Source organism: Cherax quadricarinatus, chromosome 6, assembly GCF_038502225.1.
Source record: "Cherax quadricarinatus isolate ZL_2023a chromosome 6, ASM3850222v1, whole genome shotgun sequence".
Classification (NCBI taxonomy): Eukaryota; Metazoa; Arthropoda; class Malacostraca; order Decapoda; family Parastacidae; genus Cherax; species Cherax quadricarinatus.
The window spans coordinates 65906689-65922317 of record NC_091297.1 but is presented as its reverse complement, the minus strand read 5'-3'; the positions used below and the strand labels follow the sequence as shown (position 1 = coordinate 65922317).

The following is a 15629-nucleotide window of genomic DNA, read 5'->3' as shown; positions in this document are numbered from 1 at the left end:
GAGGATAGGCAAGCTGGGAGGATCTGCATACTCCTAGCCCTCCAAGCCTGACCGGAAGTAAGGCTTGCGACCACTGTCCATCTTCAAGGGAAAGATTCAATACACTCTCTAGCATGGTCTTTAGGAGAGAGTCATATTCCTTGAGTTTTGGACTGTTGAAGGCTGGGGAGCATCTCAGAAAGTAGGTAAGTTTTGGGATTGACAGGCACCTGGTGAGTAGGTAGAAGGCATCGTGTGTGTCAATGTCTTTCATCCTGCTTTCCATCGTCTGGAGGCCTGAGATTTTTTTTCTAGGATCAGATCGATGGCATTGGACCCAAGAGGAGCACCAAGAAGAGTGCTATTGGCTGGATCAATTGCTCGTGCTCCTGGTAAAACAGCGCTAATATTCTGGATCATCTGTTGATTGGTAGAAACTTTTTCACATTTGGTGGGGTTTAAAGAAAGTCCCAGGCTTTCTCCAATGTCTTTAATTTTACTGATGTCCTCTAGGAGAGATTCTGTTGTGCCAGCTAGGGTACCATCATCCAGGAACCAGATATTGAGCTCGCTGGAGAGTGCTTCTGTGACTTCCTTGATGACCAAACAGGATAGAAAGGGGGCAAGAGGGTCCCCCTGTTGCATGCCCTCACATGAGTCAATTTCATGGTCCCCAAACAATAGTTTGGAAGTCACACTATAACACGGTTCAATGAAGGGATAAAGAGAAGGGAAGTTTCTATAAACTGCTTGGAGAGCAGCATCCTTTCTGAGTTGAAAGCGTTGGCAAAGTCCAATTTCTCCAAGGCTTTTTCATCAGACATGCTTTTGATATATACTCGTGCTGTGTGGGCAGCTTCTTCACAGCCCTGTTGAACGCCGAAACCGAGCTGAGTTGGTTTCAGCATTGCAGCAGCCTCTTGACTTACCCTTCTTACTACAGCCTTGGCGACTAGGCGCCGAAGGGTGTTACCCACTGCAATGGGCCTGATTCCACCATCCTTTTCTGGAGGGCACACAATTAGGCACCAAAGAAAAGGGGTCTGATTGCCTCTGGGACACTGCCAGCCAGGCACAGGTTGGAAAATTTGGTGAGTTCAGACAGCAGCCTCTCTTAAACCTCACCAAGTGCTGGATTGAGTATTTATTTTAAATGTTGAGGCCTTAAACCGGTGAAACTTCCTACTGAGCCTTGTGGAAATGATATAGCAGCTTTATACACATCAGCATCCTGTAAGGTTAGATGTTCTTCGCCTGCTGCAATGTCATGGAGGTCACTGTTGGTACTGGGAGCCCTGGGTGGATGTTTGTCCTTCAGAGCTTGTGCTGTGCTGATGTCCTTGGAAACGATGGTATCCTCACTGGCTATAAGCCTCAGAGCTCCAATAGTATTACCCTCTTCTATTTTTTTGCTAATTTGGGCTCTGATTTTTGAGGCGTCAGGTGTCCTGTTGTTGGCATTTGCCCGGCTGGTGTTTGTCGCCCTAGGGGGGAGACGGGCGAGGTTGTCATCCCTTGGGAATGCATTTATTGCCCTAATAACATTTGTTGCTAGTGACTTGTCCCTCCTTGGTGGGACAGCCAAACAGGCATTGCCAAAAAGCAGCAAGTTGTGCCAGGATCTGTTGTTTGAAGGAGCATCGTTGACTTTCTTCAGAAGGTCAGTGAATTTGCTAGCAGCTTGAGGGCGAGCTGCTTTGGGGATGTGTGTCAGAGTCCTGGTGGATGTTAATTTGATTGCAGATTTGAGGTCCTCTGTAGAGGTGAAGTCACGGTAGCTGTCAGCACTGTCTGCTGGGAGGGGCTGTTGGTTGTTCTCATTTGGAGTTCTCCTGGAGCCTAGACATCCACTATGTGCACCGATGTTGCCAGTTGAGGGATTGAGTGCACATTCCCTGTAGCACACGCGGCAGATGCCTCGTGAACGATGGCTTTGGCTCTGTCGTGAAGATTAGATTCCTGGGAACCGGCGACTACTTGTGACATTGCTGATATCGCAGGAGGGCGCAAGCTCTGAGGTGAGTTTACCTGGAGTTTACCTGGAGAGAGTTCCGGGGGTCAACGCCCACGCGGCCCGGTCTGTGACCAGGCCTCCTGGTGGATCAGAGCCTGATCAACCAGGCTGTTGCTGCTGGCTGCACGCAAACCAACGTACGAGCCACAGCCCAGCTGATCAGGAACTGACTTTAGGTGCTTGTCCAGTGCCAGCTTGAAGACTGCCAGGGGTCTGTTGGTAATCCCCCTTATGTGTGCTGGGAGGCAGTTGAACAGTCTCGGGCCCCTGACACTTATTGTATGGTATCTTAACGTGCTAGTGACACCCCTGCTTTTCATTGGGGGGATGGTGCATCGTCTGCCAAGTCTTTTGCTTTCGTAGTGAGTGATTTTCGTGTGCAAGTTCGGTACTAGTCCCTCTAGGATTATCCAGGTATATATAATCATGTATCTCTCCCTCCTGCGTTCCAGGGAATACAGGTTTAGGAACCTCAAGCGCCCCCAGTAATTGAGGTGTTTTATCTCCGTTATGCGCGCCGTGAAAGTTCTCTGTACATTTTCTAGGTCGGCAATTTCACCTGCCTTGAAAGGTGCTGTTAGTGTGCAGCAATATTCCAGCCTAGATAGAACAAGTGACCTGAAGAGTGTCATCATGGGCTTGGCCTCCCTAGATGACGGGTGAAGGACAGCATGGATGCATGGGGGATGAGGGTGGGGGAGTAGCGAGCGGCGGAACTTGTAATTGGAGGGACACTAAAAGGCAACACCCTTGGTCAGGAAGTCAGTGGTCTTAGGCTGGGATGAGGGGAGTGGATCAGGGATGGGGGGCGGAAGGAGTGGCCCTGTGTGTTCGCTCAAGATAAATAAGTAAGTAAATTTATTCAGGTATACACAAATACATTTACATAGAATTATCATACATAGCAGCATATGTGTAGAGATATGCACATCATATGTGTAAATATGCATCAAATGTGTAGAGATGCACATCACTGACTAACTTTTGCTAATTGTTATACACATATTGTTCCATTTAGAAAAAACCTCGCCATTTGTCACACTAATCACCATGCTCACACTTTTAGCCGAAGTGTTCTTCTGTTCACCATCCAATGACCTTGTCGTGGGCGGCCACTTCCTCCCCCAACCCACGACCCCGGCCGGACACAGATGTAAATAAAGCCTCCTCCACACCTCCACTGGCAGGACCCCCTCACCACCACTACTCCCCAAATCCCAACATGCACACTGCACTTTCACTGATACAGAAGAAACGTTCTGATGCAGAGGATTGTCACAACTCTGTGATCTCCGGTGGATACTCACGATGATGTCTGCCGAAACTGGCCCGCGTAAACCATGTTGGTTCTTGGTTTACACACAGAATGTATAGACGCACCACACACTGGCTCCCTCCCTCCACGCCGGCAAGCGTACATACATATATATATATATATATATATATATATATATATATATATATATATATATATATATATATATATATATATATATATATATCTGTCGTGCCGAATAGGCAGAACTTGCGATCTTTGCTTAAATAACAACGCTTATCTTGCCATATAGGACAAGTGAAAATTTGCGTATGCAATAATTTCGCCAAAACCATTCTGAACCTAACGAAAAAAATATATTTGATTGTGTTTGTTTAGTATTAAATTATTGTTAACGTATTTAAAATATATTTAGTTGGGTTAGGCTAAAATAAATTGTTCTTGTTATAACAAGGTTAGGTAAGTTTTCTAAGATTTTTTTGGAGCAAAATTGTAATTTTTTACATTAACATTAATGAAAAAAATATATTTTTAAACTTATAAGAGAAAATTTCAGAAAGGATTTAATTTTAAATGAGTTTTTGCTAATTGACCAGTTTTACATATTCGGCACGAGATATATATAATATATATATATATATATATATATATATATATATATATATGTATATATATATATATATATATGTATATATATATATATATATATATATATATCGTGCCGAATATGTAAAACTGGCCAATTAGCAAGAACTCATTTAAAATTAAGTCCTTTCTAAAATCTTCTCTTATATGTTTAAAGATATATTTTTTTCATTAATGCTGATGTAAAAATTTATAATTTTGCACCAAAAGGAACTTAGAAAACTTACCTAACCTTATTATAACAAACGCAATTTATTTTAGCCTAACCCAACTAAATATATTTTAGATTTGCTTAAAATAATTTAATACTAAACAAACACAGTGAAATATATTTTTTTCGTTAGGTTCAGAATGATTTTCGCGAAATTATTGCATACACAAATTTTCACTTGTCCTATATGTCAAGATGAGCGTTGCTATTTAAGCCAAGATCGCAAGTTCTGCCTATTCGGCACGACATACATATATATATATATATATATATATATATATATATATATATATATATATATATATATACATATATATATATATATATATATATATATATATACATACATGCACATGCATATATATATACATACATCTAGGTTTTTCTCCTTTTTCTAAATAGCTCTTGTTCTTCTTTATTTCTTCTATTGTCCATGGGGAAGTGGAAAAGTATCTTTCCTCCGTAAGCCATGCGTGTCGTATGAGGCGACTAAAATGCCGGGAGCAATGGGCTAGTAACCCCTTCTCCTGTAGACATTTACTAAAAAAGAGAAGAAGAAAAACTTTATAAAACTGGGATGCTTGAATATGCGTGGATGTAGTGCGGATGACAAGAAACAGATGATTGCTGATGTTATGAATGAAAAGAAGTTGGATGTCCTGGCCCTAAGCGAAACAAAGCTGAAGGGGGTAGGGGAGTTTCAGTGGGGGGAAATAAATGGGATTAAATCTGGAGTATCTGAGAGAGTTAGAGCAAAGGAAGGGTAGCAGTAATGTTAAATGATCAGTTATGGAAGGAGAAAAGAGAATATGAATGTGTAAATGCAAGAATTATGTGGATTAAAGTAAAGGTTGGATGCGAGAAGTGGGTCATAATAAGCGTGTATGCACCTGGAGAAGAGAGGAATGCAGAGGAGAGAGAGAGAGATTTTGGGAGATGTTAAGTGAATGTATAGGAGCCTTTGAACCAAGTGAGAGAGTAATTGTGGTAGGGGACCTGAATGCTAAAGTAGGAGAAACTTTTAGAGAGGGTGTGGTAGGTAAGTTTGGGGTGCCAGGTGTAAATGATAATGGGAGCCCTTTGATTGAACTTTGTATAGAAAGGGGTTTAGTTATAGGTAATATATATTTTAAGAAAAAGAGGATAAATAAGTATACAAGATATGATGTAGGGCGAAATGACAGTAGTTTGTTGGATTATGTATTGGTAGATAAAAGACTGTTGAGTAGGCTTCAGGATGTACATGTTTATAGAGGGGCCACAGATATATCAGATCACTTTCTAGTTGTAGCTACACTGAGAGTAAAAGGTAGATGGGATACAAGGAGAATAGAAGCATCAGGGAAGAGAGAGGTGAAGGTTTATAAACTAAAAGAGGAGGCTGTTAGGGAAAGATATAAACAGCTATTGGAGGATAGATGGGCTAATGAGAGCATAGGCAATGGGGTCGAAGAGGTATGGGTTAGGTTTAAAAATGTAGTGTTAGAGTGTTCAGCAGAAGTTTGTGGTTACAGGAAAGTTTATGCGGGAGGGAAGAGGAGCGATTGGTGGAATGATGATGTAAAGAGAGTAGTAAGGGAGAAAAAGTTAGCATATGAGAAGTTTTTACAAAGTAGAAGTGATGCAAGGAGGGAAGAGTATATGGAGAAAAAGAGAGAGGTTAAGAGAGTGGTGAAGCAATGAAAAAGAGAGCAAATGAGAGAGTGGGTGAGATGTTATCAACAAATTTTGTTGAAAATAAGAAAAAGTTTTGGAGTGAGATTAACAAGTTAAGGAAGCCTAGAGAACAAATGGATTTGTCAGTTAAAAATAGGAGAGGAGAGTTATTAAATGGAGAGTTAGAGGTATTGGGAAGATGGAGGGAATATTTTGAGAAATTGTTAAATGTTGATGAAGATAGGGAAGCTGTGATTTCGTGTATAGGGCAAGGAGGAATAACATCTTGTAGGAGTGAGGAAGAGCCAGTTGTGAGTGTGGGGGAAGTTCGTGAGGCAGTAGGTAAAATGAAAGGGGGTAAGGCAGCCGGGATTGATGGGATAAAGATAGAAATGTTAAAAGCAGGTGGGGATATAGTTTTGGAGTGGTTGGTGCAATTATTTAATAAATGTATGGAAGAGGGTAAGGTACCTAGGGATTGGCAGAGAGCATGCATAGTTCTTTTGTATAAAGGCAAAGGGGATAAAAGAGAGTGCAAAAATTATAGGGGGATAAGTCTGTTGAGTATACCTGGTAAAGTGTATGACCTGGAGTTACCTGGAGAGAGTTCCGGGGGTCAACGCCCCCGCGGCCCGGTCTGAGACCAGGCCTCCTGGTGGATCAGAGCCTGATCAACCAGGCTGTTGCTGCTGGCTGCACGCAAACCAACATACGAGCCACAGCCCGGCTGATCCGGAACTGACTTTAGGTGCTTGTCCAGTGCCAGCTTGAAGACTGCCAGGGGTCTGTTGGTAATCCCCCTTATGTGTGCTGGGAGGCAGTTGAACAGTCTCGGGCCCCTGACACTTATTGTATGGTCTCTTAACGTGCTAGTGACACCCCTGCTTTTCATTGGGGGGATGGTGCATCGTCTGCCAAGTCTTTTGCTTTCGTAGTGGGTGATTTTCGTGTGCAAGTTCGGTACTAGTCCCTCTAGGATTTTCCAGGTGTATATAATCATGTATCTCTCCCTCCTGCGTTCCAGGGAATACAGGTTTAGGAACCTCAAGCGCTCCCAATAATTGAGGTGTTTTATCTCCGTTATGCGCGCCGTGAAAGTTCTCTGTACATTTTCTAGGTCGGCAATTTCACCTGCCTTGAAAGGTGCTGTTAGTGTGCAGCAATATTCCAGCCTAGATAGAACAAGTGACCTGAAGAGTGTCATCATGGGCTTGGCCTCCCTAGTTTTGAAGGTTCTGATTATCCATCCTGTCATTTTTCTAGCAGATGCGATTGATACAATGTTATGGTCCTTGAAGGTGAGATCCTCCGACATGATCACTCCCAGGTCTTTGACGTTGGTGTTTCGCTCTATTTTGTGGCCAGAATTTGTTTTGTACTCTGATGAAGATTTAATTTCCTCATGTTTACCATATCTGAGTAATTGAAATTTCTCATCGTTGAACTTCATATTGTTTTCTGCAGCCCACTGAAAGATTTGGTTGATGTCTGCCTGGAGCTTTGCAGTGTCTGCAATGGAAGACACTGTCATGCAGATTCGGGTGTCATCTGCAAAGGAAGACACGGTGCTGTGGCTGACATCCTTGTCTATGTCGGATATGAGGATGAGGAACAAGATGGGAGCTAGTACTGTGCCTTGTGGAACAGAGCTTTTCACCGTAGCTGCCTCGGACTTTACTCTGTTGACGACTACTCTCTGTGTTCTGTTAGTGAGGAAATTATAGATCCATCGACCGACTTTTCCTGTTATTCCTTTAGCACGCATTTTGTGCGCTATTACGCCATGGTCACACTTGTCGAAGGCTTTTGCAAAGTCTGTATATATTACATCTGCATTCTTTTTGTCTTCTAGTGCATTTAGGACCTTGTCGTAGTGGTCCAATAGTTGAGACAGACAGGAGCGACCTGTTCTAAACCCATGTTGCCCTGGGTTGTGTAACTGATGGGTTTCTAGATGCGTGGTGATCTTGCTTCTTAGGACCCTTTCAAAGATTTTTATGATATGGGATGTTAGTGCTATTGGTCTGTAGTTCTTTGCTGTTGCTTTACTGCCCCCTTTGTGGAGTGGGGCTATGTCTGTTGTTTTTAGTAACTGTGGGACGACCCCCGTGTCCATGCTCCCTCTCCATAGGATGGAAAAGGCTCGTGATAGGGGCTTCTTGCAGTTCTTGATGAACACAGAGTTCCATGAGTCTGGCCCTGGGGCAGAGTGCATGGGCATGTCATTTATCGCCTGTTCGAAGTCATTTGGCGTCAGGATAACATCGGATAGGCTTGTGTTAATCAAATTTTGTGGCTCTCTCATAAAAAATTCATTTTGATCTTCGACTCTCAGTCTGGTTAGCGGCTTGCTAAAAACTGAGTCATATTGGGACTTGAGTAGCTCACTCATTTCCTTGTTGTCATCTGTGTAGGACCCATCTTGTTTAAGTAGGGGCCCAATACTGGACGTTGTTCTCGATTTTGATTTGGCATAGGAGAAGAAATACTTTGGGTTTCTTTCGATTTCATTTATGGCTTTTAGTTCTTCCCGCGATTCCTGACTCCTAAAGGATTCTTTTAGCTTAAGTTCGATGCTTGCTATTTCTCTGACCAGTGTCTCCCTACGCATTTCAGATATATTGACCTCTTTTAGCCGCTCTGTTATTCTTTTCCGTCGCCTGTAAAGGGAGCGCCTGTCTCTTTCAGTTTTACATCTACTCCTCCTTTTTCTTAGAGGAATAAGCCTTGTGCATACATCGAGTGCTACCGAGTTAATCTGTTCTAGGCATAAGTTGGGGTCTGTGTTGCTTAGTATATCTTCCCAGCTTATATCGGTTAGGACTTGGTTTACTTGGTCCCACTTTATGTTTTTGTTATTGAAGTTGAATTTGGTGAATGCTCCCTCGTGACTAATCTCATTATGTCGGTCTGGGGCTCCGCGCATACATGACTGAACCTCAATTATGTTGTGATCTGAGTATATTGTTTTTGATATGGTGATATTTCTTATCAGATCATCATTGTTAGTGAAGATGAGGTCTAGTGTATTCTCCAGTCTAGTAGGCTCTATTATTTGCTGGTTTAAATTGAATTTTGTGCAGAGATTTAAAAGCTCGCGTGAGTGTGAGTTTTCATCAGAGCTGCCTCCTGGTGTTATTACTGCAACAATATTATTTGCTATATTCCTCCATTTTAGGTGCCTTAAGTTGAAATCCCCCAGGAGCAAGATGTTGGGTGCAGGAGCTGGAAGGTTTTCCAGACAGTGGTCAATTTTTAACAGCTGTTCCTGGAATTGCTGGGATGTTGCATCCGGAGGCTTGTAGACTATCACAATGACTAGGTTTTGGTTCTCGACCTTTACTGCTAAAACTTCCACTACATCATTTGAGGCATTTAGCAGTTCTGTGCAAACAAGTGACTCTGCAATGTACAGGCCAACCCCCCCCTTTTGCCTGTTCACTCTGTCACATCTGTATAGGTTGTAACCTGGGATCCATATTTCGTTGTCCAAGTGATCCTTTATGTGGGTCTCAGTGAAAGCCGCGAACATTGCCTTTGCCTCTGCAAGCAGTCCACGGATGAAAGGTATTTTGTTGTTTGTTGCTGGCTTTAGACCCTGTATATTTGCAAAGAAGAATGTTATCGGACTGGTGGTATTGTTGGTACTGGGGGGGGATTTTTTTTCCGGCATTAGTATCTGTATCTGTTGGTTTGGAGTGGAGGCCATCGACTGTGGTTCCACTCCAGGAATGACTGGATTTGGTGTACGATTTCTGCCATTTCCTGCCAGTTTTTTTTCTTCCTGGCACTAAAAAACCTCTCCCTCTTGAGTGGCTGTGGCTACCCAGGTTTTCCCATGGCCTGGATGTTTTGTAGAGTTATTATTGAAAGAATTAAAAGTAAGACTGAGAATAGGATAGCAGATGAACAAGGAGGCTTTAGGAAAGGTAGGGGGTGTGTGGACCAGGTGTTTACAGTGAAACATATAAGTGAACAGTATTTAGATAAGGCTAAAGAGGTCTTTGTGGCATTTACGATTTGGAAAAGGCGTATGACAGGGTGGATAGGGGGGCAATGTGGCAGATGTTGCAGGTGTATGGTGTAGGAGGTAGGTTACTGAAAGCAGTGAAGAGTTTTTACGAGGATAGTGAGGCTCAAGTTAGAGTACATAGGAAAGAGGGAAATTATTTCCCAGTAAAAGTAGGCCTTAGACAGGGATGTGTGATGTCACCGTGGTTGTTTAATATATTTATAGATGGGGTTGTAAGAGAAGTAAATGCGAGGGTCTTGACAAGAGGCGTGGAGTTAAAAGATAAAGAATCACACATAAAGTGGGAGTTGTCACAGTTGCTCTTTGCTGATGACACTGTGCTCTTGGGAGATTCTGAAGAGAAGTTGCAGAGATTGGTGGATGAATTTGGTAGGGTGTGCAAAAGAAGAAAATTAAAAGTGAATACAGGAAAGAGTAAGGTAATGAGGATAACAAAAATATTAGGTGATGATAGATTGGATATCAGATTGGAGGGAGAGAGTATGGAGGAAGTGAATGCATTCAGATATTTGGGAGTAGACGTTTCAGCGGATGGGTCTATGAAGGATGAGGTGAATCATAGAATTGATGAGGGGAAAAGGGTGAGTGGTGCACTTAGGAGTCTGTGGAGACAAAGAACTTTGTCCTTGGAGGCAAAGAGGGGAATGTATGAGAGTATAGTTTTACCAACACTCTTATATGGGTGTGAAGCATGGGTGATGAATGTTGCAGCGAGGAGAAGGCTGGAGGCAGTGGAGATGTCATGTCTAAGGGCAATGTGTGGTGTGAATATAATGCAGAGAATTCGTAGTTTGGAAGTTAGGAGGAGGTGCGGGATTACCAAAACTGTTGTCCAGAGGGCTGAGGAGGGGTTGTTGAGGTGGTTCGGACATGTAGAGAGAATGGAGCGAAACAGAATGACTTCAAGAGTGTATCAGTCTGTAGTGGAAGGAAGGCGGGGTAGGGGTCGGCCTAGGAAAGGTTGGAGGGAGGGGGTAAAGGAGGTTTTGTGTGCGAGGGGCTTGGACTTCCAGCAGGCGTGTGTGAGCGTGTTTGATAGGAGTGAATGGAGACGAATGGTTTTTAATACTTGACGTGCTGTTGGAGTGTGAGCAAAGTAACATTTATGAAGGGGTTCAGGGAAACCGGCAGGCCGGACTTGAGTCCTGGAGATGGGAAGTACAGTGCCTGCACTCTGAAGGAGGGGTGTTAATGTTGCAGTTTAAAAACTGTAGTGTAAAGCACCCTTCTGGCAAGACAGTGATGGAGTGAATGATGGTGAAAGTTTTTCTTTTTCGGGCCACCCTGCCTTGGTGGGAGTCGGCCGGTGTGATAATAATATATATATATATATATATATATATATATATATATATATATATATTTATATATATATATTTATATATATATATTTATATATATATATACCGACAAGTTGGTTTCGAAAGACTCGTGAGCAAACACCATGACATATTTATTAGAAAACTTTTCGGTCCTTGAACCTTGATCACTTCTAACATATAGAGGTAGAAAGACATTATATTTATAGTGTTTGCTTACGTGTCTTTCTAAACCATATATATATATATATATATATATATATATATATATATATATATATATATATATATATATATATATATATATATATATATATATGTATATATATATGCCTATAAAATGTAAGCATTAACATGCTATATATATCTCCCTCCTCCCAGCTTTATGACTGAATTCTCTAACTTGCTGATGTGATCCAGGAATGTTACCTGCCACCCATGACACCCATGCTGCTTAAACATCGTCACATTACATCATCTATTTGTCACTTTTTAATCATCTAAAACACTCAGTGTTTCGCTGTTAGGTTATACGACTAAAACTTGGTTGTGTGACGACTGACTACTGTAAGGTTTTTCTGCATTCACCTGGCAGGTATGGAGGTGTGTGTGCCGCGGCTGCGACCCACGGTGGGTGTGGTGCTAGCACTGCCCTACGCTCTCATGATGATCTTCCTTGCCCTCCTCGCCTACTTCGTCAGAGACTGGCGCACCCTCCATGCTGCTGCCACCTTCCCTTTGTTGCTCCTCTTCATCCCTGTTCTCTAGTGAGTTGCAGCGTTTTTCTTGAGCTGTGTGTTGTTTTGGATCGGTTTATGGACGTGTGCTACCTTGTTAGTTTATTATTCACCCCATACACAAACCTGTAAGACAAGGTTTAATAAAGACCATAGAGGCACATAATGGATCCATCGACTGGTCTTCTTCATTGTATTATCTGAGCAAAATATAGTAGTAATTAACTATTTAAAAAAACTGTCAGTGTCTCTCTAGGTTGGATTATTGCTATACACTAACGGCCCCTTTTGTAGACCCACAGTGGGTCTACACTTTCAAGGCAGACGAAATTGCAGACCTGGATAATGGACAGAGAACTTCCACGGCACGCATAAGTACGATAAAGTCCCTTGATTTGTATACCCTGGAACGCAGGCGAGAAAGATACATGATAATACACACTTGGAAAATCTGAGAGGGACTAGTCCCAAATTTGCACACGAAAATCATTTACTATGACAGCAAAAGATTGGGCAGGAGGTACAACATCCCCCCAATGAAAAGCAAGGGCGCCACGAGTACACTAGGAGACAACACAGTAAGTGTCAGTGGCTCAAGACTGTTCAACTGCTTCCCAGCAAATATAAGTGGGATTATCAATAGATCCTTAGCAGTCTTCAAGAAGGCACTGGACAGGCACCTAAAGTCAGTACCTGGCCAGCCGGGCTGTGGATTGTACGTCGGTTTGCATGTCGATTTGAGTGTCATGGTCTGTCATTGATACCTACTTTGTCTCAGAGAATTTCCCCTCCTATCCGTTGATGTCTTGCAATGTTGCATAGCTCCTGACAATGCAACAGAATGCGAAAGATCTAGAGTTAAAGATTTCCATCCCCCTGTCGTTTGTTTTGCATTGTTAAAATCGCTTGTTTGCGATTGTGCTGCAAATATTTGACAGTTTCTGAGTTGAGTGCAATTAATGGTCATGGTACTTTGAGTTCTGTCACCCTATTTGAGAATCTTTACTCAAAATTTTTTAATATGCTTTATTAAACAATTTCCAGTGAGCGGCAATATATCTGATGAAATAAATTAACAAGTTCGTTACTATATAAAGATAACTCTGTTCTCTCGATACCAAAATGTTTCTCACACTAGTTCTTACTCTTCTGTTATGGTTAGCCTCTATCCACTCCTATTACAACAAATTATAAAAATTTTTACATAAAAAATATTATTATTAGCAGCAATAGTTTTATATCTAATTAAATTATATTTAGCATTAAAATATATACAAATAATATCTATTAAGACTTTTCAGAATTAAAGAGAGTTACAGAGTGTCAGGGTAGAAGGTCAAAACTTAAGGTGTTTGTAGCGTTAACAAAGTGTGTTGTGTTGTATCAGTTTGGTGGACGAGTCGCCCAGGTGGTTGCTGGTGCACGGTCGTGTGCACGAGACAGTGAAGGTGCTACAACGAGGGGCGCGCCTTAACAAGGTGATGCTGCCTGAAACCACCATACTCACTGCCATCATATCTCCCACCAGTGAGGTGAGTCTTTATCATCTCTCACAGCAGTGAGGCTAGTCTCTATCATCTCTCCCACCAGTGAGGTGAGTCTCTATCATGTCTCACACCAGTCAGGTGAGTCTATCATCTCTCCACTATCATAAATCCACTAGACTTTGAGAAACCCATTGCAACATGCCCATGCACTCAGCCCCAGGCCCACACTCGTGGAACACTGTGTTCATTAAGAACGGCAAGAAACCCCTTTCGCATGCCCTAAGTATGCTATGGAAAAGGAGCATAGACATGGGTGAAATTCCACATAACTAAAAACAACGGATATAACCCCACTCCATAAAGGTTGCAGCAAAGCATTAGCTAAGAACTATAGACTAATAGCTCTAAACTCCCACATCATAAAAGTCTTTGAAAGAGTACTAAGAAGCATGACCGCAAACCACTTGACTTCCCCAAACCTGCACAATCCAGGGCAACATGGGTTCAGAGCAGGTCGCTCGTGCCTCTTACAACTACTGGATCACTATGATATGGTCTTGGATGTACTGGAAGACAAACAGAATGCAGATGTAATATACACCAACTTTGCAAAAGCCTTTAACAAGTGCGATCATGGTGTAATAGCGCACAAAATGCGTGTTAAAGGGATAACTGGGAAAGTGGGGAGATGGATGTTCAACGAAGACAAATTCGAACTACTCCGTTATGGAAAACTGGAGGAGATAATAATTAGAACTGAGTATACTACAAACTCTGTTATCATATAATACATAGGAAAAGCAATGTGAGGGATCTGGAAGTACTAATGTCTTAGGATATCACTTTCAAGGATCACAACAATGCCACGATCACAAAAGCGAAGAAAATGACAGAATGGATGATGAGAGCGTTCAAAACAAGAGATGTCAAGCCAGTGATAATCCTTTTTAAATCACTTGTGCTCTTGAGGCTGGAATACTGCTGTACATTCAAAGCAGGTGAAATTGCAAGTCTAGAGAACCTTTATTGCACATACAAGTTCAGTCAAACACCTCAACTACTGTGAATGCTTGAAAGCAATTTGACTTACTCGCTGGAAAGCAGACGAGAGAGATATATCATAATCTACAATTGAAAAATCCTAGAAGTAATGGTCCCTAATCTGCACACAGAAATCACGCCCTACGAAAGTAAAAGACTGGGCAGGCGGTGCAAAATACCCCCAATGAAAAGTAGGGGCGCCAATGATACACCAAGAGAAAACACAATAAGTATCCGGGGCCCAAGACTGTTTAACAGCCTCCCACCAGGCATAAGGAGAATTACCAATAGACCACTGGCAGCCATGAAGACGGAGCTGGACAGATACTTAAACTTGGTGCCGGATCAGCCGGGCACGTACGTGAACCACAGCCCGGTTGGTTGGGTACTGACTTTAGGTGCCTGTCCAGTGCCTTCTTGAAGACAGCCAGGCGGCTAGCAATAACACCCTGGTTGATCAGGCCCTGATCCATCGGGGAGACCTGGTTGTGGACCTGGTTGTGGACCTGGTTGTGGACCTGGTTGTGGGCCTGGTTGTGGACCAGGTTGTGGACCTGGTTGCGGACCAGGTTGTGGACCTGGTTGTGGACCTGGTTGTGGACCTTGCTGTGGACCTGGTTGTGGACCTGGTTGTGGACCTGGTTGTGGACCTGGTTGTGGACCTGGTTGTGGACCTGGTTGTGGACCTGGTTGTGGACCTGGTTGTGGACCTGGTTGTGGACCAGGCCGCAGGGGCGTTGATCTCTTAAATATCCTCCAGGTAGACTCCAGGTAGTGAGGTGAGTCACTACTGTGTTTCCCACTAGTGAGGTGAGTCTTTATCATCTCTTCCAGCGGTGAGGTGAGTCGTTATCATCTCTACCAGCGATGAGGTGAGTCTCTATCATCTCTCTCAGCCGTGAGATGAATCTCTATTATCTCTCCCTGTGGAGAGGTAAGTCTCTGCTATCTCTCCCAGTGGTGAGTTGAGTCTCTGTTATCTCTCTAAGTGGTGAGGTGAGTCTCTGTTAACTCTCCCAGCGGTGAGGTGAAGCTCTGTTATCTCTCCCAGCAGTGTGGGTAGACTCTGTTATCTCTCCCAGCAGTGTGGGTAGACTCTGTTATCTCTCCTAGTAGTGAAGTGTGGCTCTATTTTCTATTATTGGGCTACGTCCTTCTTTCTGACTTCGTTATGTAGGTGATGTCTTTACTCTTTGGATAAGTGATTCCAGTCGGTTATAACCTTTGCTTG

General features: G+C 42.8%; 1 protein-coding gene across 2 annotated transcripts in view; it reads left to right on the top strand.

Annotated features, from left to right (window-relative positions):
• LOC128692955 (solute carrier family 22 member 20) overlaps nucleotides 1–15629 on the top strand; it is a 392405-nt gene that overhangs the window by 221465 nt on the left and 155311 nt on the right. For both annotated transcript variants that reach the window (XM_070081788.1, XM_070081794.1), the window contains 2 exons: nucleotides 11729–11900; nucleotides 13258–13402. In XM_070081788.1, the coding sequence (XP_069937889.1) occupies nucleotides 11729–11900; nucleotides 13258–13402 (317 nt within the window). The remainder of the gene's footprint in view (nucleotides 1–11728; nucleotides 11901–13257; nucleotides 13403–15629) is intronic.